Source organism: Erythrolamprus reginae, chromosome 3 (genome assembly GCF_031021105.1).
Source record: "Erythrolamprus reginae isolate rEryReg1 chromosome 3, rEryReg1.hap1, whole genome shotgun sequence".
Classification (NCBI taxonomy): Eukaryota; Metazoa; Chordata; class Lepidosauria; order Squamata; family Dipsadidae; genus Erythrolamprus; species Erythrolamprus reginae.
In genome coordinates, this window is record NC_091952.1 from 201,856,521 (window position 1) to 201,878,819 (window position 22,299).

At 44.2% G+C, this 22,299-nt stretch overlaps 1 protein-coding gene across 1 annotated transcript in view; it reads left to right on the forward strand.

Moving 5' to 3' along the window:
• The first annotated feature begins 382 nt into the window (after positions 1-382).
• Positions 383-22,299, forward strand: part of GATA6 (GATA binding protein 6) — a 43,410-nt gene continuing 21,493 nt past the window's right edge. Inside the window, exons 1-3 of the mRNA XM_070747624.1 lie at positions 383-531; positions 2,484-3,471; positions 18,454-18,620. Of these exons, the coding sequence (XP_070603725.1) occupies positions 2,550-3,471; positions 18,454-18,620 (1,089 nt within the window). The 5' untranslated portion in view covers positions 383-531; positions 2,484-2,549. The remainder of the gene's footprint in view (positions 532-2,483; positions 3,472-18,453; positions 18,621-22,299) is intronic.

The window sequence follows — 22,299 nt, forward strand, 5'->3', positions numbered from 1 at the left end:
AGCCAAACAGAAAGACCGTTTTCTCGTTTTATTTAAAAACCAGAATCACCCCCACCCCTCACAATATGGGGGGGGGGACCAGGGAGGGGGCATCTTTCTCCTTCGGCGTCGCCTCTGAGGTGAATTTCGTTTCAAGCGCCCTCCCGCGCGCGCTTTGGTGGCTCCCCTCCCCTCCCGCCGGGGCCTGGGCATTGCCTCTCTCTCCTTCCTTAGGGCCGGGCCGGCCTTCCCCGGGGAGGGCCCGACCGACCCTGGGATTGGCATCCCCGCCCGAGAGTCCGCTGGCGCCTGACACAGCGCGCCTCTCTCCCTCCCTCTCGGTCTCTCCCTCGCTCGCGGGTTGTTTGTTTAGGGTCCCCTCGAGCCAATCAGGCTTGGCTGGCTGCGCACTTTTCCGGCGGGGCTGTTGTTGGAGGAGGAGGCGCCTCGTTCGCTCTCTGCCTGTCAGGCGCCGCTCCGCTCCGCGCTCTGCCTCGGCCGCTCGCAGCCCTGAGGGAAGGGGGAGCCCTCCGGAGCCGCGGCCCAAGAGAGGTGAGTGCCGCCGGGCCCCGAGAAAGCGCTCATTTCAGCCCGCGGGCGAAGCCGGGACGCCCTTATCTCTCGCTCTTAACCGGGCCTGGGGCTGAGGGGGCGGATTTAGGCGTCGGGAAAGGCGGGGGGAAGGGGGTCGAGGCTCTAGGGGTGCAAACGGGCCTTTTGCCAAAGGGAGCCGGCGCTTTTTCAACCCCCGCCCCCCGCTCCGCCGCTTCCCGATCGCGCCAGGAAAAGGCGGAGGTAGCGCTTTTAAAGGAGAGGCGCCGCGTTTGCCAAGCGGCGGCCGATCTCTCCGGCTGGGTCAGGGGCAAGGCGAGGCGGCCGGGGGGAGACGAAGGAGCGGGGACGGCGCTGTGGTTGATTAGGGACGGGCTGCCATTTCTAAGGTGTGCCGGAGCGCCGCGGGGTTCGGAGCTGACCGGATCAACCTGGGCAGCCTGGGAGGCGGGTTGGGGGGTTGGGGAAGGTGGTACAGAATGGCACGGGGGGGGGGGCTCGCTGGTCTCCCTCTAAGCTTAGCAACTTGGCAACTTTAAGACTCGTGGACTTCAACTCCCAGAACTTCCAGTGGTCTTCAAAGTTGGCAACTTTAAGACTTGTGGGCTTCAAACCAGCGAGCCGGGCTGCTTCAGCCCTCACCAAAACTCTCCCTTTAAGACTCGTGGTCGTGGACTTCAACTCCCAGAACTCCCAGTGGTCTTCAAAGTTGGCAACTTTAAGACTTCAGTTGTGGACTTCAATTCCCAGAACCTGTGGACTTCAACTCCCAGAATTCCCGGTGGTCTTCAAAGTTGGCAACTTTAAGACTGGTGGACTTCAACTCCCAGAATTCTCCAGCCAGCTATGTCTTAAAGTTGCCAAGTTTGAAGACCACTGCTAAGCTGTGCCGTCTCATCCTCCGAAAAGCTTCGTCTCTACCCCTCGGGGCTACCCTAAAAACGCCTCCTCCTCCTCATTTGCGTTGCTAATTGTTTTCATTCTGGAAGAGAAATCCAGTGAGTCATTAGCTGAAACCGAAATAAAGCGAGCCTGGCCAGAGAACTGGGAAGGCTGCGGGGTTTGTGCTTCAAGCCCCCCCCCATCACCCACCCCCTTTGTCACTCATTCGCTCTGTAAACGACGTCAAAGGAGGGAGTGCCTGTTCGGAGACTGTTCTGGGGGGAAATTCTTGATCCTTGGAAGAGCCAGAGGTGGGACGAAGCCAGGGACTAGCTCGAGATTTTGAAGCCAGGCTGAGAGGCGCCGCGTTTTCCCCCCCCCCCCCCTTTATCGGTGGGCTGTTCGGGGTTTTTTGAGCCAGAGTCGCTCCAAAAAGGTAGCTCGTCTCCTGTTTTACAGACGGGGAAACCGAGGTTCGGGATTACCTTGGGTCGGGACCGGCGTCCCTTTTAGAGACGCTGGCAAAACGGAACTCTCCCCATCCAAAAAAGGAGGCAGGCAAGGATCCAGCGATGCCCTTATAAAAGCAAATTGGGTTGTGAGAGGTTGTACACGTATATGAACCCTCTGTGGCCTAAGAGGTAGAGCTTCTTGCCTCGCTACGGGGAGGATTGTGAGTTTGATCCTAGGTAGAACCAGATGTAAGGTCTCTTCCTTGGGCAGCGGGTTGGACTAGATGACCTGCGAGGTCCCTTTCTCACTCTGTTAATCTACTAAATCTGTTAAATCAAGGCACCGGGGCGTTTGTGCGAAGGCCGAAGGGATTTTTAAGCGCCTTGTCCACTCCAGCTGCTTTATTAGAGAGGTCCAGGAATTGTTTGCCGCAACGAATTCTACACATGCTCAGAGGTCCTGTTTGCGACTAGATAGATAGAAGGTTGGGCACATCGTAAAGAAGGACGGAGGTGGGAGGGGGGGATCGGTGGAAAACGAGGCTGGCTGCTGGATTGGGCTATAACTTGTCTTTCCTCCCTTCTCTCCTCTCTCCCTCCCCCTCTCTCCTCTCGCAGAGGCTTGTCCGGACCGAGCCGCGGAAGTCCAACGGCGGAAAGGCTCGCTCAGCGCCGGAGGGCTGGATGGCCCTGGCCGAGGGAGGCTGGTGCCTGCTGAAGCGCTGCGCTCCCGAGGACTCGCCCTGTCCGTTGGCACCCCGGGAAGCCCCGGGCCCTTCGCCCTCGCCCTCCTCGTCCTCGGGCTGCTCCCCCGGCGGGGGCGGGAGCCTGTCCAACCTCCGGACCTTCAAGCAGGAACCCGGAGGCGCCCTCCCGACCTCGCCGCAGATCGGCCTGGCCGAAAGCCGAGCCTTGCTGGGGCCTTTTGTGTCTCTGGCGGCGGCGGCGGCGCCCTCCAGCCTGCCCAGCTGGGAGGACCTGCTCCTTTTCGCGGATCTGGATCAGGCCAACAAACTGATCTGGTCAAGCCGGGCCTCGGCCAAACTCAGCCCGGATCCCCCGCCGCCAGCACCGCCGCCCATCGTGGAGGAGATGTACCACCACCCGCACGCCCACCCTCACTCCCAGAGTCTCCAGGGCGGTGCCTACGACGGAGCGTCCCCGGGCGGCGGCGGCGGCGGCTTCGTGTCTTCCGCGGCCGGATCTCCCGTCTACGTGCCAACCACCCGCGTCGGGTCGATGCTGCCTTACCTCCAAAACCCCGCGGGGGCGGGACAGGCCGGGGGACCGTCGCCTTGGCCCCCGCAGGGCGCCCCGGAAAGCCCGGCCTCTTCCTACGGCGCCGGGGCTGGGGGATGCGCCCACCCGGCCTCGGGTCGTTTCTCCTACCCGGCGGGCAGCCCCCCGGCTTCCAACGGCGTCCCCCGCGAACCGGCCGCCTACAGCCCCCGCGAGCAGTTCCGGCCGCTGAACGGATCCTACTACAGCCCTTACGTGAGCCCGCAGTTCAGCCCGCCGCCGGGCTGGGCGAGTCCCTTCGACAACTCCCTGCTTCACTGCCTGCCCGGCCGAGCCGCCGCCCTCGCCGTGAGGCCGTCCAGCGCAGGTAAGGCTGGTGGGGCTGGCCAGAAGGGAAACCCACCCCCGAAATAGTCCCCCCAGAGGGAGACTCGCCCCCGTGGCTCTGAGGGCCAGCGGAGTCCGGCGTAATTCTGCTACTGCACCTGGGCAGGTAGCGAAATCGCGCAGTAGCAGAATTGCGCCGTTCTCCGCTGGCCCTCAGAGCCACGGGGGCGAGAACATCTCACCATTCCACCTTAGCAGCCCACCTCTGGTCCTCCCTCGGTGAAACTTTTCTGAAGAGGGAAAGAATCTTGGTTTGGCTGAGGACGACCCGAAAAACGGTTCGCTTGCCAGTCCTCGGAGAGGGGTGGCATAAAAGTCCAATTAATAATAATAATAATAATAATAATAATAATAATAATAATAATAATAATAACAACAACAACGTAGAAACCCTCTCTTGGGCCTGCTGGTTGGCTTGATAGCCTTTATTTTTTTCTTGGTTTGTTTGTTTGTCATGTACGTATTGGTGGTATAGAAAGATATAATAATAGTCATATATATTGCTCAAAAAGATAAAGGGAACACTTAAACAACAGAATACAACTCCAAGTAAATCAAACTTCCGTTAAATCAAATTGTCCACTTAGGAAGCAACACTGATTGACAATCAATTTCACATGTTCTTGTGCACATTCAACTTTGTACAGAACAAAGTACTGTATTCAATGAGAATATTTCATTCAGTCAGATCTCGGATGTGTTCTTTGGGTGTTCCCTTCAATTTTTTTGAGCAGTGTACATGATAATAGTAAAAAAAAACCCATTAGGACAGAAGGCACTTATGCATGCCCCTTACTGACCTCTTAGGAATCGGGAGAGGTCAACAGTGGATGGTCTAAGGTTAAAGTTTTGGGGGTTAGATGATGATACTACCCAGTCCGATAGTGAGTTCTGTGCATCAGCTACACGGTTACTAAAGTCGTATTTCCTGCAGTTGATTTTAGAGCGGTTTACTTTTAAGTTTGTATCTGTTGTGTGCTCGTGTGTTGTTGTGATTGAAGCTGGAGTAGCAGTTGACAGGAAGGACGTTGTAGCAGATGATTTTATGAGCTATGCTTAGGTCGTGTTTAGGACGTAGTTCCAAGCTTTCTAAAGGTAGGATTGTTAGGGTATTTTGTTATGAGTGGAGAATTTTACTGCTCTTGCTGCTGCTTTTCAGGATTCTGTTTCCCTTTTCAATGTTATATTGTTCCTGTTTTAGCGCTGTTTTGAATATTATTATGAGTATGGCTGGATAAAGGAGACGGATATTGGCGTTGTAGAAAGCCTGGGGGGGGGGGAACCTGAGTAAAATTCGCAGAGAATTTAGGCGGATTTAAAAACTGCTCGATACTGGTGTAAATGAGCCACCGGTTTTTGTTAAATTATTATTATTATTATTATTATTATTATTATTATTATTATTATTATTATTAATTAGATTTGTATGCCGCCCCTCTCAGAAGATTCCTTGAGCACTGGTGGTGGCATTACAGTGATGGCTCTTTGTGAGAAAGGGTGCTGGGTTCAGCACAGCCACAAGAGAGTGGTGCCAATATGAAGCACCCCAACATGAAAGTCCTCCAATGTTAGTGGGGATCACACTGCATTCAACACTCAAGGAGGAGACTCATAGCTGAGAATAACTGGGAAGGTTCACTTTTTTGCTCCTCTGAAGGCAGCTGTCAACCTTCCATGGATTTCAAGTCGGGGATCCTGGCTTAAGAATGACATCTCCTTGCTCTCCCTGGTGACATTGGAAAAATGTATTTAAGAATTGCTGTGTCTCTTTAGAGTAAGAGAAGATTGAGGCCTGTAAAAGTATTTTGAATCCCCTTTTATGGGCCTTGTGTTTGGATTGTCAGAAGTGGGGATGTGTGATTGGGGTAAATTCCCTTGCTATCAGCAAAGCCACTTTAGTGGAATGCTACCTATAAAAAAGCAAAAATAGGTGGGAAGGGAACAATGTTTGAAACTTAGAGAAGCCACAAGTATTTGTAAAAGGGGAGATATTTTTAAGAGTTTGGTTGTTGCCACAGGCATAATTAATAATAATTAAATAGGTTTTGCATAATGCACTAATTCTGATCTACAAATTTTGTCTTAATGCACGTATACCAGAGTGCATCAAGCGTAAGAGGTCCTGGAGAATGGAGAGTGCTTAATTGAACCCTACAATTCTCACTATAGAATAGTTTTTGCTCCTTTTCTTCCCTACATTGAAGTCCATAAGCCAGTAAACAAGAGTGTGGAATTTTTTATTAATGAGATTTGATGAAAAATATGTGAAGAGTGGGCTCTTTTGTGCCCTGGACAAACACTCTATCTCTATGGGATGATATGGGAAGAGGTAAAACAGGGAAAGACTCCTTATCCTTACAGAACACACACACATACACATAGAGCCACATATAGATGTGAGACCTGATGTTATCTTGGAACGCCAAACTGACCTTCAATGCAAAGAAACAGGAGAAGTATAATTTTCAGAAAGAAGATCCCAAAGAAACCCTATAAAGTTTCCAAAACACATCTTAATGGGGGGTGGGGGGGTTGGTTGGTTGTGGAGGCCATCTCTTTAGTGAGCCCCAAAATTAGGGGAAGGAAGAACCAGAAATACACAAAATATTTCACTCGATCTTTTAAAACCAAAGGCAGGAGCAAATTTAGGGAGATTTCTGCCTTGATTCCCCTCCAGGGAGCCAGCCGAGATAGCATGGTGGGTCTGTTTCCCTTTCAAATACTGTTTTAGAAAAGACACTCCACCCCACCCCCAACAAAAGGTCTCCATTGAGTTGGGGAGGTGATTGCATAGGTTAGTCTGTGCTTTGCTCATTCCCCCAAATAACAAGCTGGTCTGCCCGTTAAGTTTATTCAAAACGCCTCGGCATTCACTCTGAAGTCTTTCAGGGCCTGACCTGAGCATTAAGGCGATATGTATAGTTTGGTGTGAGTTGATTTGGGGGAAGCATTACGAGTCCTGTTGTCTGCCTGGAGGGAAAATAGCCAAGGAGGCAACCTTACAATAAAGCTCTAAGTGATTTAGTAAAACACTCATTTCAGTTGAACTTAATTGTGTCAAAAAACCAGGTGTGAATGTGGGACAATCCACTTTTGGGAGGTTCAAGCCAGACTAAAAATGGGTTTGGGTATTTTGTGGTTGAACTGTGATGTGGGAATGCAAATGTTAGCATATTATGTGAAGCAGAATGCCCCATTATGCCAGTGATTCCCAACCTTGGCAACTTGAAGATATTTGGACTTCAACTCCCAGAATTTCCCAGCCAGGGAATGCTGGCTGGGGAATTCTGGGAGTTGAAGTCCAGATATCTTCAAGTTGCCAAGGTTGGGAAACACTGCATTATGCCATTGCCTTGCTGTGGTGTGTTCTATTTGTCTGAGCAAAAGCCTTTTATATGAGGTTAGCAATCGTGTTTTGCTAACTCAAGTTTAGCCTGTTGTTGAAACTATTTTAATCGTTTTTTAGGACTCTGTTAGGGTATCTCGCTTTATTTTAAGACAGAGAAGCAAGGAAATTAAACAGAATTGAATAATTTGTGAGAGGAAGGGTTTTTTTTAAAAAAAAAAATAATAATCCTAGATTTGAGAAAACTTGAATAATTTTGAGCATCTCCAGGTATTAGTTTTAGAACAATATGCAAATGAGAACTAATAAAATGACTGGAGCACTTGAGGTTCTATCAGAAACAAATCTGTTACTTTAGTTTCTGCATCTGAAAATCAGATACATGGCTACTATGTATATCATCACTACTTTTCTTTTCCTACTACCAATAATGTAAATGGTGATACTGGGACAAATTTAAGAGAAGTCAGTTCATAGTTAAATGCCTTACTGTAATTTCCTTCTCTTTATAATTTTTTTTAAAAAAAAGAAATGGGATATAATTTCTTTCAGAAATTTCAAGTTACAATTTGTCATTCATTGATAATCAATTATTTTAAATGGAGTGTTTAACAAGAGTTTAATTAAATCTTTACACGCTGAATATCTCCAGTCAGACTCTGGACAGGTGGCGTGTTCCAGTAATATACTTTGAGAAATCAAATTTTCCCATCATAGATATTATATAATTAGGTGCATTGTTGCTTTCCAGGACCTGTATTTATTCCACCCCCACCCCCTATATTTTACTGATTGAAGGTCGACATTCACCCCTCCTGCCTCTTTTTCAATGAGAAACTAAAGTGATGTGTGTTTGTGCGTGAACAGGTTTGGAAAATGGTACATCCAGTGCATTTCATGGACTTTTAATGAGAAAGAGCTAATTGTTAATTAAAGGTGAAAAGTGGAGTCCAATCTTCAAATGCCACTTCCACATACACACCAGTTCACATTTTAAAAAAAGGCTTTTGCGTCCCATATAACAATGAACCCGATGGGCTTCCCAAGACTTCCAAATTATTGAACTTTGACAACCTTCCCCTTATTAATATTTGCGGTAGAACGCGACTTTCGGTAGCTGTAGTTCAGCAGTTCAAATCTCACCACGGCTCAAGGTTGACTCAGCCTTCCATCCTTCCGAGGGTGGGTAAAATGAGGACCCAGATTGTTGGGGGAGATATGCTGACTCTTTAAACCGCTTAGAGAGTGCTGTAAAAGTACTATGAAGCGGTATATAAGTCCAATTGCTATTGTACTGACACAGAAATAAGCTCTTTTCTTTATTGGAGAAATTAAAAGGATTTACTCCAAACACGGAAATCCCACCGACTTCCTTGCAGAAATAGTTCCACTGCAATCAGGGTTTTTCCCCTGCCTCGCCCTACGGAAATAGGGAAGAAAATACACATAGAAACATTTACAGAAAGAAAAGGAAAGAAAAGGGAAAGAAATAAAAGAAAGAAAGAAAGAAAAGAAGGAGTGAAAAAGTGAAGGAAGGCAAAAAGAAAGAAGGAGAAAGAAAAAGTGAAGGAAGGGAGGAAAAAGTGAAGGAAGGAAAGAAAGAGAGTGAAGGAAGAGAAAAAGTGAAGGAAGGAAGGAGACAGGAAGGAAGGAAAAAGTGAAGGAAGGAAGGAAAGAGAGAGAAAGGAGGGAGGAGGGAAAGAAAGAGAAAAAAAGAAGGAAAAAAAAGAAAGAAAAAGTGAAGGCAGGAAAGAAAAAAAGAAGGAAGGAAAGAAAAAGAAAGAAAGAAAGAAAAGAAAAAAGTGAAGGCAGGAAAGAAAAAGAAAGAAGGAAGAAAGGAAAGAAAAAGAAAGAAAGAAAAGAAAAAAGTGAAGAAAGTAAGGAAAAAGTGAAGGAAAGAAGGAAAGAGAAAAAAGAAAGGAAAGAAAAGAAAAGAAAAAAGAAGGAAAGCCAATTAACCAGGGCTAACATTTTTTCCCACCCCTTCTGCCCCCCCCCCAGTTTTCGAGGCGCCCCCTCCGCGGGCAAACAGATGGCGCGGGAAGGGGGTCTGCCCAGCTCCGCAGACGGCGCGAAGAAGCCGAGCTGTCCGCGGATCTGCCGACAGCGCAGCAAAGGTCGCCGCAGGGCGGTAGGCGCCGTCGAGGTGACCTAAAACGGGGAGGGGGGAGGGGTGTTAAGGGGATCGATGCCGACATTGCGGTTCGAAATGGCAAGATCAAGTCTCGGGCGCCGACCATTTGTTGCCCTCTTGGCTTAGAAAGCCGGGTTTGCGCCGAGAGCCACCGAAAGAACTTTTAGATCGCTCTCTCTCTCTGCCCTTAGAACTACATATTCTCACCCAGGCGGCGGCGGCAACTTCGCTCAAACCATGGTTATCTGATCGTGGTTTAGCGTGACGTCACCTCTCAGCCTAAGAATGCAAAGAGAGGCCAGGAAAGCAGCTAAACCCGCAATCCCTCTTGATTGCCAGACGACATTTTTGTGCCTGCGGGCTAATTTATTCAACCCGGAGTCCCCAGTGCTTATTCAATGCCTCCTTGCTTTGGGTGGAAGTGGGGCAATACAAGATATCGTCTCGGTAGGCAGCGGGGGCCAACTCTCCCGGGCAGAAGGCGGTCCTGCCGAAGGCCGAGGCTTTAAGCCGTGAATCCTGGCCTCCAGCGTCCCCTTAACCTGGTTCTTGGACGGCAAGGAGTCATTTTCCGGGAAGGCTCGCCTGCGCCCGGGCTCGGCCTAAAGACTGCAGAACCCTCTTTTTGAAAAAAGCCCAGATTTATCTTCCTTTCTCCCCCGCGGTCTGTGCTTCGAGCCAGGCAGGGGGTTTCCCCGGATATGAGGGGCTGCAGATACTCGGGAGTCGACAAGGTTAAATCCCGTTTATGTCCACTTCGGTGCTTGGCGTGGGGGGAATTGGGGGTCTTAATTAGTTCTTCCACAAGTAGACGACGTGTCCCTAACCCCAAAAATAAATGAATTAATAAACAAACCCATTGGTTGTTGTTGACCGGCTAAAGTTCAGTTGAGAAAACCGCCTGCTTTTTTTAAAAGCAGATTGATTGATTGAGTTAACTTTTAAAACAAACATTGCAGTTTTTCAATGCCCAAGCTTTCTTTTTTTTTTTTTTTTTTTTTTTTTTAGAAAAGGCTTTCAGGATGATTTTTCCAAATAATTAACAACAAATAATTCTGCAGGAAATGACAAAAAAAACCACCCCTTTTTAAATAAATACGGTACTTGACTCCTACATTATCTTTGAAAATAATTTATAGACAAATAAATTAAATAGTCTGGTCACAATTCCATTCTGTGTCCAAAAATGATAGACCCTAGAAATATTTAAGATTTTTCAAGGGGCCCACCCCCACCCCTTCCTCATTTTCCAGAGTAGTTAGAAATATAGAAATATGAAAGAGAGGATTCTGATTAAACATTTTACTCAGTCAATTAAGATATGAAACAACATAAGCTGAAAAGGTTTTTAAAAACCATTACTAAAGCACTCAGAATTTGTCAAACTACAACCCAAGATACAGCATGGTCTAGATTTAGTCTAGAAAAATAATTTTTTGTCCCAGGCTACAAACTTTTAGGAATCAAAACCATAACATATCAGCTGGAGGGAATTGACTATGGATTGACTTTCTCTTGGGGTTGGCTGCCACCTATATTTTCTCAGCTATTAAACCTCTGAATAGACGTTTGGTGTTACTCAAACTTCTTTGGGAGGTTCAGTGCTGCTGGAATGGCCAAGAACTTGAGTCTGTGGTTTGTTACTGTCACAGTGACATTTAGTATTAATCTTTCACTCTTAACAGCTATAGGCTCTACACTGCACGGACATACAATAATTAGAAGTTTCAAGGTTGTGTTTCTTTCAGCAGTGTTTGTCACCCTTTCAGAGCATGTGGCCAAGTCCCTTGTTAACCCACAAGACCTCATTCGTGGTACAATAAATAATTCTGGTATTCCCCATACAAGGCTACGATCCCAAGGGTGAACTAGGGAGAGCTGAATGGAAGGCAGGGTTATATCTGTAGCTGGGCAAGTGTCATTTGAAGCCAAAAGGCCCTGGCTTCAATCAAAATGCATTGTGAACGCAATTAGTGGTCTTAATCTACTGAATCTCTTCTCTGTTAATGAATGATCAAATCGCAGTGGTCTAAGAACAATGTTGTGGTGACAATCCTTTGAATCCTTCAGGGAAATATATGAAAATCAAGTAGCGATTGATAATAGCTATGAAGCACCTTTTATTCTGCAAGACAAGCTATTTGAGACATACTGTTTGCTACAGACAAAGAGAAGATATTTAGTGGAGATCATCAGTTGGAGAAAAAAATTTCTTGTCATGTACAGGCAAGTTTAGACCACTGTAAAATCCTGTAAAATAATAATAGCAATGACAATCCACTACCACATTTAATATACTGCTCAAAAAAATAAAGGGAACACTCAAATAACACATCCTAGATCTGAATGAATGGAATATTCTCATTGAATACTTTGTTCTGTACAAAGTTGAATGTGCACAACAGCATGTGAAATTGATTGTCAATCAGTGTTGCTTCCTAAGTGATTTACTTGGAGTTATATTGTGTTGTTTAAGTGTTCCCTTTATTTATTTATTTTGAGCAGTGTATTTTTTCTTTAAAATGCACCAAAAGTGAAGTTCGGGGGGGGGGGGGGAGAGAGATTTAAAGGAGTTTTAATATGATTGGCTTTAGCTAAATGCCATTCCAATCTGGGTCGGTCACTGGAACCCAAATTGGATCCTGCAATATTATCCTGAGACACACATATTCGCCTTCACTCGTAAATGAGTTTCTTCTAAGATAGGACCCATAGGCCCACTTGTTTCCCTATGAAGGTCCGTGTTGATTTATTTAGATTAGGATACAAGCCATTTCACAGATTGGATTCTTAATCCGTCTATCAACCAGGTGATTAAAGTCAAAACCGCTGTACCTTACAGTGCCCACAATCAAAGTAATACCTACAGATATTGACTTCATCTTAAAGATGTTGAAAGATATTTTTGATTAATTGCTCTGGATAATTCATAATAAATCATTTAAGATGATCTCGAGAAATGGGATAAAGTTGAACACTAAAATTACTTACAAAATGGACACATTATTTGATCAATCAAGTTATTATAACACTATAATCAAGGACCCTTTAGAAATGCTCAAAAAATAAAGAAGCCACCCTAGAATTAAAACAGAAATTATCGGAAAGTCTGCGGAACTGCAATAAATGAATCCTTTAAATGGAATGGGTGTTCTAATTCAGGTTTCCCTATTTATTTATTTATCTTTTTAAAAAAATACTTTCGTCCAGATCCTTCAGCTACTACAACGGACTATGGAAAATGTGGGTTCATAAAGCCTGGACTAAACCTGCAGACGTTCATAAAATCTGGATTAAAAATTATCGATCAATCATTGTTTTCTCTTTAAAAACGCCACCCAAAATAAAGATCTCATTCGTTATCTTTGGTCCCGGAATGCGTACGCATTAACTTGAAGCTGCAATTCCATTCCCTTCGAAAGCAATTTACTTTTTTTTTAAAATTGAGCAACACGATTGACATAGCGGGAAAATGAACCGAGCAGCGATAACCTTCCCTGTAAATGTTTAATAATAATAATAATAATAATAATAATAATAATAATAATAATAATAATAATAATACCGGTGGTAATAATAATAATAATAATAATAATAATAATAATAATAATAATAATAATAATAATAATAATAATGGTGGTGGTTTAGTGATAGAGCTGGAAACTTAAACCCGATCAAAATTTAAAGTTGTCAGACGGCTGCGAAAAATAATTGCTTCCTATAAGGAGCTTTGATATAGAAGTTCCGCAAACTGCCTCCTGCAGAAGCGAGTGCGCGATTGCCGGGCGGCCGCAGGGCAGCCCAGAAGAGGAGTTAGGCGAGTCCTTGCCTCTGTTTGTGACCCGACTCTAAAGGCCGACGCCTGGGGGGAGGGCGGAGGGAAAGCGTCCCGGGTCTGCGGCTACCTCTTTCTGTGCTCAAAAATGGAGCGAACCGCAACTCTTCCCCTTGGCCGGATCAGCGCACGGGGAGAGAAGGCGGTAGGGCTGCTAAGAAAGGGTCGGTGGTGGCAGGCACTCGTCTCTCTCTCTCTCTCTTTCTTTCGCTTTCTCTCTTTCTGTCTCTCTCTCTCTCGCGTTCTTTCTCTCTTAATCTCTCTCTTTGTTTCTCTCCCCCCCTCTTTTTGTTTCTCTCTTCTCTCTCTCTCTTCCTCTCTTCCTCTCTTACACCCTCACTCTGTTTCTCTCTCACTTTCTTTCTCTCTTAATTTATCTTTTTCTCTCTCCCTCCCCTCCCTGTTTTTCTCTCTCTTTCTCTTTTCTCTTTCTTTCTCTCTTTCTTTCTTCTCTCTTTCTCTCTCTCTCATTCTTTCTCTATTTCTCTCTCTCTTTCACTCTTTTCTTTCACTTTCTCTTTTTCTCTCTCTCTTTTCTTTTTTTCTCTCTCTTTCTCCTTCTCTCACTCAGAAAGAAAGAAAGAGAAAGAGAAAAGAGATTCTCTGTTTCTCTCTCTCTCCCTCTTTCTTTCTGTCTCTCTCACTTTCTCTCTCTCTCTCTCTCTCTCACTCTTTCTGCAAAGCGGTCGGCCTTCTTTTAAGGCAGTGTTTCCCAACCGTGGCAACTTGAAGATCTACTTCAACTCCAAAATTGGAGTTTCGACTCTAGAATTGGAGAATTCTGGGAGTTGAAGTGCAGACATCTTCAAGTTGCCAAAGTTAGGGAAACACTGTTTTTTTAAGGCAAGGGAATGAGATGGGGTGGGGAAACCCCAATCAAATCAGGGTTTTGCTATGTTTAACACATTTATAAGAGTTGGAAGGGACCTTGCGGGATATCTAGTCCGACCCCCTGGCCCAAGCATCTGCCTCTACCTAGGAGCGAACTCACAACCTCCTGATTGTGAGGCGAGAGCTCCCACCTCTAGCGGAACCCCAAAGCCGCCTCTTGTCTCATCCTCCGGTCCCGAATTCAGGCGCCTTGCCCTGGAATGAAACGAGCCCTTGGCTCGAGAAGCTGGGACAGGTGAGTAGGACTTGCCTGCGGTGGCAGAAAAGAAGCCTCCCCCCCTTCGATCTCTGTATCAATCCTAAGGGTGGGGCTAAAAGATGGGGGCGGATTAATAGCCTTTGCCCATAGAGAAATAAAGGCGGCTGGGAAAGGTGGCTGGAAACCTACTTTTGCTCACCGTTCTCCAAAATCACTTGGACTCGATACAGTATAGTCCTAAGGTTTCAAAATAAGCGGTGGTGTGTGCTCGTTTAACATTATCTGCGTGAAATGACCCGACCCAGATTGGATGCAGGGTGAAATTTATTCTGCAAATATTAAGTAGGTGGTGATCACCAATCAGGCTGTGCCATTTGGATGGAATGGAATGGAATAGAAAATAGAAAATAGAATAGAAAATAGAATAAGATAGAATAGAATAGAAAATTAGAATAGAAGAGAATAGGATAGGATAGGATAGGATAGAAAATAGAATAAAATAGAAAATAGAATAAGAATAGAATAGAATAGAATTCTGTATTGGCCCAATGCGATTGGACCCACAAAAAATTGTCTTTGGTGCATATGCTCTATATGCCCTATTTCGGAGGGCCACGTAAAATATCTTTCCAAGGACATTAATGGGAGCTTTTCCTTGTGTCCAAGAGAGTCCTCAGCTTTGCAGACCAGGCCTGCTGGGAAATGAGTCACAGAGATTCCAGTGCTTCCTCTTGCAAGAGTTTGTTGGGAGGAAACCTTCCTTCCACTGACTTGAGGGTTACTGAATTTAAACCTGAGTCTCAAACCGGGTGTCCTTTGGCACCAAAATCAATGGCACTGAATCAAGGTCTTGAAATCAATGGAAATCAAAAGCCTCAAGTCCAGTTCCACCGTTCTCCATGCAACAATAGCAATAGCATTTAGACTTATGTGCCGCTTCATAGTCCTTTTACAGCCCTCTCTAAGCGGTTTACAGAACCAGAATAATCGGGAGCGTTTCAGCATTTGGCAGCCGCAGAGAAAGAGAGAGACGCAGCAAAGATCAGAAGCTTTGGTAGGGTGTGTGGGTGTCACCCGTGTGGTTTCCCCGTACTGTGGCTTTTGCTGAATCCACCCCATTGACTGGCGGGTTCCCATAACCGCTGGAATTTAAGCCGACCCATCACTTTTGAAGGGATGGGAGTTGGTTAGGGACTTCCGAGGTAGGGTAGGGCTGCCGCGATTTCAAACTTCATAGCGGGGAAATGGCCTGGCCTCTCCTGAATGGCGAATGAACGGTCCACTTCCCAGCGCAGAGTGATGGTAGAGCCTTCGGTGTGGGGGTGGAGATCTTAGGCTATGTACAGTACTGCGAGCTACTTTCTGCTGATCGCCGGCTGCCAGCAATTTAGCACAGTGTTTCCCAACCTTGGCAACTTGAAGATATTTGGACTTCAACTCCCAGAATTCCCCAGCCAGCATGCTGGCTGGGGAATTCTGGGAGTTGAAGTCCAGATACCTTCAAGTTGCCACGGTTGGGAAACACTGGTTTAGCAGATCGAATCTCGGTAGGCTCAAGGTTGACTCTTATGCCCTGACAGCGTCCCAAAGATCTTGTGGTCGCAACTGACTTGTCTTATAATAGTGATATTATAACCATTAAGAGCCGGGGGTGGCGCAGTGGTTGGAGGCTATTTCAGCTGACTGCTAGCTGTAGTTCACATCTCACCACCGGCTCAAGGTTCACTCAGCCTTCTATCCTTCCGAGGTGGGTAAAATGAGGACCCAGATTATTGGGGGAAATATGTAAACCGCTTAGGGAAGGTTACAATAACAAATGCTATTGCTATCTTTATTCTCCCCCCACCCATCCGATTATAGCAAAGCGGCTTTAGATCTGGTCTGAACGTCCCTTAGGGGTGGGGGCTCTCTTGGAATGACCTCGTGCATTTCGGGAGGACCAGGCCAAGTCGGTGGCACCAAAGGGAACCCACCCTCCTCGTCAAAAGGCGCATCAGCTGTTGCTTTCCCGGCTCCCGCTCGGATAAGAGAGACGCCCGCTATCTCGGACAGAAGAGCAGCCGACCGGTCGGTTCGGTCGATCGATCGATCGGCTCACCCAGCAGCCCCAAGCTGAGCTTGGCAGGGAGCCCGCCGCGGCGTCGGCAGACGAGATTTAAGAACTGCTTCTCCGGGCGGGGGCGGGGGGAGAGGTAGAGTCGCTCACCAGGTGACTTGCAGGGGAGGCAGCGAGGACTCCTCCCGCTTGGGCTGGAGAAGAGAGCAAGCAGCCCCGCGAAGATCTCCGAGGCGCCGGGGCAGCGGGTGGGGGGCGACACTGGGGACTTGCCTCCTATTTCCTGGCGATAACGCCTGGCGGCGGAGGGAAAGCGGGGGAAGGGACTTCCTCAGTTGCCCCCCCCAAAAAAACACCCCCTCCTCCTGCCCGCGATGACTCATCGGGTCCCGCCTCCGTTTCTGAAAACGCGGAGATCAGAAGATGTTGGCTAATCGTTTGTCTGAAGTAGTGTAAGGTCTCCTGCCCAAGCAGGGGGTTGGACTAGAAGACCTCCAAGGTCCCTTCCAACTCTGTTGTTATTATAAAGCAGATAATTCAGGATAAGTGTCTGTCTGTCTGTCTGTCTGTCTGTCTGTCTGTCTGTCTGTCTACCTACCTACCTACCTACCTATCTCTATATCTATCTATCTAATTATTGGGTTATTGGGTTATTGAATTACTGAGTTATTTATTGAATTATTTATTAAGATTTATTCATTCATTCATTCATTCATTCATTCATTCATTCAGTTAGTTAGTTAGCTAGTTTTGGGTTATTGAGTTATTTATGTTTGTTTGTTTGGTTGGTTGGTTGGTTTTGTCAGGCATATATAAGATTACAGTAGAAGTATAAACATGCATACATACATGGGAACATTAAGACAGGGATGGTAGTGGAGGGGGGGCATTGGTGCGCTTATGCACGTCCCTTACAGACCTCTTAGGAATGGGGTGAGATCAACAGTAGACAGTCTAAGGTTAAAGTTTTGGGGATTTGGGGAAGAAACCAGAGTCAGGTATTGCATTCCAGGCATTGTCCACTCTGTTGCTGGAAGTCGTATATTTTCTGCAAGAGTTTGGAGCGGTTTACATTTTAAATTTGTCCAACGTTTCCATGCATCACCCTTACCTATGGAGACCGGAAAAGGAGCGAGGGATGTAAGGCTAACGATCCAACAGCAAAACTGATTTTTAAAAAGTGCCTTTGCGAGTTCAATAGACAGGATGCAAAGCGAGAAGTGGGGGAGGACGCTCTTTTGATCAGAATAGATACCAGGCACAGTCGCTGCTGATCCACTCATCATCATGGGATGCCGCAACGCTGGAAGTTCTTAAAGAAGAAATTGGACAACCTATTTGTCTGAAATGGGGTAGAATTTCCTGCCTGAACAGGAGGTTGAATTTAAAAACCTCCAAAATCACTTCCAATTCTGTCCTTTTGTTATTATCCAGTGTTTTTGAGCCTGATATCTACCTATCTACCAAATGAGGGCAAGAGAAGGAATCTGGATACATACCCAAGTTGGGATGCTGCAGCATAATTAAAGTTGGAGTGTGAGGCTGAAGGCGGTATCAGCATAATTATCTCATAGTTGCAAAAGTGGGAAAGGGAAAAAAGGGGAGAAGTTTCTCAGAATATTTCCATGGGGAATGAATAGAAGAGTGTCTGAACGGAACTGGAACAGGATTAGAATGAAATTCCTATCGCATCAAGTCATGTCAAGGGTAGGGGGAAAGAATATGGCAACATTTTAATATTGTTTCTGCTATTCCTATGTAATAAATTAATGCCTGATCCAAACGACCAGATTACAGAGTCTAATTAATTGCACCTTTGTGAACAAGGGCTAATAATAGCTTTCTCCTCTACCTCTTATTTACTCAGAAATCTGTTCCACAGAGCTCAGCCTGGAAGCTTGTGTGTGTTTAGCTGCAATTACTTCTATTGTGTAGAGCAGGGCTTGGCCCTAGGAAAACATGAGTAAGGTTGCCCCATGAAGGCGCTCCTGCTGGGGCTCCCACTTTGGAAACAAAGCTGGGTTGGCCCTGAGTTTGGTGGCATGGAAATTCATGGGGTTTTCATAATGAAGATGTCTTGGCTGTGGTTAAAATAATTTGGGAGATAAAGCTAATTTTTTCTATAAAGCAGCAGTGGTGGTAGGAGACTCCTCTTTGCATTTGGAGGGGAGAGTTTTGATAAGGGTATGTGTGTGTGTTTAAGCTATCCATTGTTGACCTCTCCCTATTCCTAAGAAGTTAGTAAGGGGTTGTGTGCATACAAATATAATTAATAATAATAATAATAATAATAATAATAATAATAATAATAATAATAATAGGTGCACCAGAATGTCTTCCGTCCCCTGTCCTAATGTTCTTCTTTTACTAGTATCATGTATATAAATATTATTATATCTTTGCATATCACCAAAACAAATAAAATAGCTGAAAATTGCTTCAACTGGACCTCTCTCTTGACTTCCATGCTAATGGAGCCTCCCTGTCTGTTTTTGTTGTAGATCTCCTGGATGATTTGAATGAGAGTCGGGAATGCGTCAACTGTGGCTCCATCCAGACCCCCCTGTGGAGAAGAGATGGGACTGGCAACTATCTCTGCAATGCCTGTGGGTTGTACACCAAGATGAATGGCCTCAGTAGGCCCCTGATCAAACCTCAGAAGAGAGTGGTGAGTAGTAGCAGTGGTGGTACAAAGATAAAAGTGTTATAGTTCTGTTTCCTCTTTAAGATTGAACTCATAAATTGTCTATTGATAACATTAAAAAATAGCCTGGTGTGAATTCAGGAGCTAGGGTTATAAACCCCATTTAATAGTGTTGCTGAATTTATTTGTTTGTTTATTTGCTTCCTATGGCACTTTAAGCCACATCTAAGGTAAAATAAAATAATTATTGTGTGTGTGAATATAGCTACTGTACCAATTGATGAAATGTTTATTTAACTGCATTGTGAAGATAGCAATGTAATAAGCACTCAACTCTATACCTATTTAAATTTAGCCACTAGGCTGTACAATTAATCCCCTGACCTTCCATAGTACCACAATATAGAGTTAATGGTGACTTGAGGTTGCCTTTCTGCTTGATTTAGTAGACACAATTGCAATGTTGCAAATATTTAAGACGGGCAAATCCTTTTGCAAATAATGGGCGGTCACATTGTTTATCTTTGGTTAACTGACCTCCCTTGCTTGATGCATCTGGGTAAGTAGCCTGCTGTCTACTTTTTTAGTGAGAATTGAACAGTATATGTCCTGTATATATATTTGTGTTCTGATAAGAAGCACTAGGTGCGACTTTGATTCTAAAACTATTGTTTTCTCTTGAGGTTGTCCTCTTTTCAAAATCATCTTGAACCTTTTTAGAAATATGATGGGGTTTTTTTTTACACTTTTACATTTTTAGTTTTTTTACATGTTTACACTTTTAGGTTTTTTTTGTAATTGAGAGCAAGCAAAGGGCCTTGATTGTAGTTTAGCTTAGCATATAGACTTGTTGCCTGCTTTTTTCTAATCAGATTACAGATATTGTCCTCTTAATGAATATACATTTGTAAATCATTGGGCAATGCGTTCTGTTTTCGAAACCAAAACATGAGATGCTCACTCCCAACCAAGTAAGCCTTGAGATTTTTAAGTCTGGATTTTAAAGAATTTAAAGTATGTCAATGTACATAAGGATTAGAAACACCAGTTCTTTAGAATAAGATCATCTGCAAAACATACTTTCAGCATTCCTGACTATTTTTATTTTAATGCCTCCTAAATTAATTTATGCAAGATATGGTTAAACTTAAATGTTGCCATTCATTTTGAAGGGATTTAAAACAGTTAATTTTTTAAGGGGCTGTCTTTTTTAAAGTGGTCTGATGGTCCGATCTGTCCTGTATCAAAGGCAGATGACCAAGGTGATAAATCCCCAATGCCTCTGTGAAAGATGCAAAGAAAAGAAGCAAGGGAGCCTTCCATTTCCATTGCCCTAGTCCTCCTCCAGAATTGTTTATATCCCAGTACTTTATCCTCCTTTTTTAAAATCCCAGTTCCTCCATTGCTTTTACTTCTCTCAATTTTCTTATTGTTGTTACTAGTATAATATAAAACAGAGGTCTTCAAATTTGGCAACTTTAAGACTTGTGGATTTTAACTTCCAGAATTATCCAGCTTAAAGTTATAAAGCTATGACACGTGAAGTCATAACTACCAGTTCTTTAACTAGTGTGGGCCTTCATACCCATTCAGTTCTTATCAATAATCTAGGATGCACCAATGGTGTAAAATATGTGTTGGATCCAAGCAGTGTGGCATTTTGTAATTGACAGATGGAAGATTGACAAGATGTTTTGGTATTTTATCCGCTGTGCCGATAACCACTCGGATATCTGATATATGCCACAAATATTTCAAAATCATTTTTTCAGATTTTGATATTTTTGTGATATTTTGTAAAACTTTATCATTATTATTATTATCACCTTCAACATCACCATCATCATTATTGAAAAGGTATGGGATATATGGTCAATTACATATCCTTATACGGGTGACCATATGTATCATAACTTAAATTTTTGTCTATTGGTATTTTTTTTAAAAAACATGTCTTTGCAAAATATATGCAGGACAACACTGAGAAGAAATAATTTAAAATGTGGCTTTTTGAAGCAGTAATTTGAACTTTTGCTGTTAAACAGTATTTTTTAAATGAGCTGATACTAGTGGGATAATAGATGCAAAATTTAACATTTATATAATTTTCCTAAAATAAATATTAAAGCTATAAACAAAGAACAGATTTTATCTCAAACTCTTTCAAGTTCACTTCAGTTTTTTCAAGCTGTGAGCTATTATTGTGTTAACTTTGTTTAATGTATGTTGTAATACAAATAATCAGCACTTTGTTTCCATTCTTATTTATCTCTAAGCTGTGTCATCTCTGCCAATCTGTTGAAGGACAAACAAGCAAATAATGCCATCAAATTAGAGACAATGTATTTTTAAAACTCACACTTTCCTTATATGAGATTATTATCCATACAATGAAGTTCCCTTAAACAAGAAGGCTTTTCAAAGTGAATCACTGCCAGGATTTTGCAATTGGTTATCTCCCTTCATTATTCATTAAGTGTAATTTCATTAAGTGAAGCACAATCTAATTTGGAGAAATAAAGGGAACTGAATGCTTTGTCACATTCCCCCCACTCTCCTATTCCTTTGCCCTGCCTTGCCTTCCCTAAACTATGTCCATACATTTCAAATAAGTAAACAAGAGGGATCACGAACGAATGTATGTATATTTCTCATATGTGAAAAATTATGTCCATGCTAACATTTAAGAAAAGAAATATGACATGTATTAACACACTGTGTGTCCATGGTAGTAATGTGTATTTTTAAAAATAGTTAACTATTAGTAGAAATAGATTGAAAGAGATATGTCATTCACAAATTCAAGAAAAAACGTATGCTCATTTAAATGGGTTTCTTGGAGTCTAAAAACGAGGTCTATTTCTGCCATCAATCTTCTATGTTTCTATGTTTATTATAGTTTATTAATTAAATTCTGTAGGTTTTTTAAAAATTTAGAATATAGTAATATTGTTATATTTACTGGGTGTACATTTACATTTACTCACTCACCTCGGTTTATTTCTTCTGCAGCCAGCAAAGCTTTCCTGAAAGCCTCTGTATTTGATAACAGAGCTCCAGATCGATTTAGAGCTCTGTTATCGGCTGCAGAGGTTTTCCCAGCTTCAGAAGAAATGGGCCGAGGTGTTCGAGGCCTGGCTGCAACTAGTAGGGCAGCTTCACTTCCGTTTCATTTCGGAACTTCCAATTGGCCCGTTGGGCCATTTTTTGCCATCTCCGGGCATCAGGAGTCTTTCCTGAAGCCTGGGGAGAGTGAAAAACAGCTCAGCGGGCCTACCGGACGTCCAGAGGCTTCAATGAGGCCTATGCAAATGTGTGTGGAGGGGAAGCGGAGAGGGTTGTGTACACGTGCAAGGGAGCAGCATGGGGGTTGTGCGCATGCACAGGGGAGGGCATTGCATTATGGGTCAACCTAATCCTAAGCTAAGGCTAATACTGCCCAATGTTACTGGGAATCAGGCAGCAAATTATTTATTTATTTATTTATTTATTTAATTAATTAATGTCTATGGACATTCACAGTCATTCAGGTCATGGTTGTCCTAAAAGTGTTTTTTTCAAAAAGCAACTGGACTTTGTTTTTTTGAGCTTCACTCAAGCTCAAACAGATTCGTGGATGAGAAGCAAAATGTCTTCAAAGAAAAAGCACTTTGGGGATAATTACCTAACCATGTTTTTAAAGATATAGTAAGGGCAAGGACAT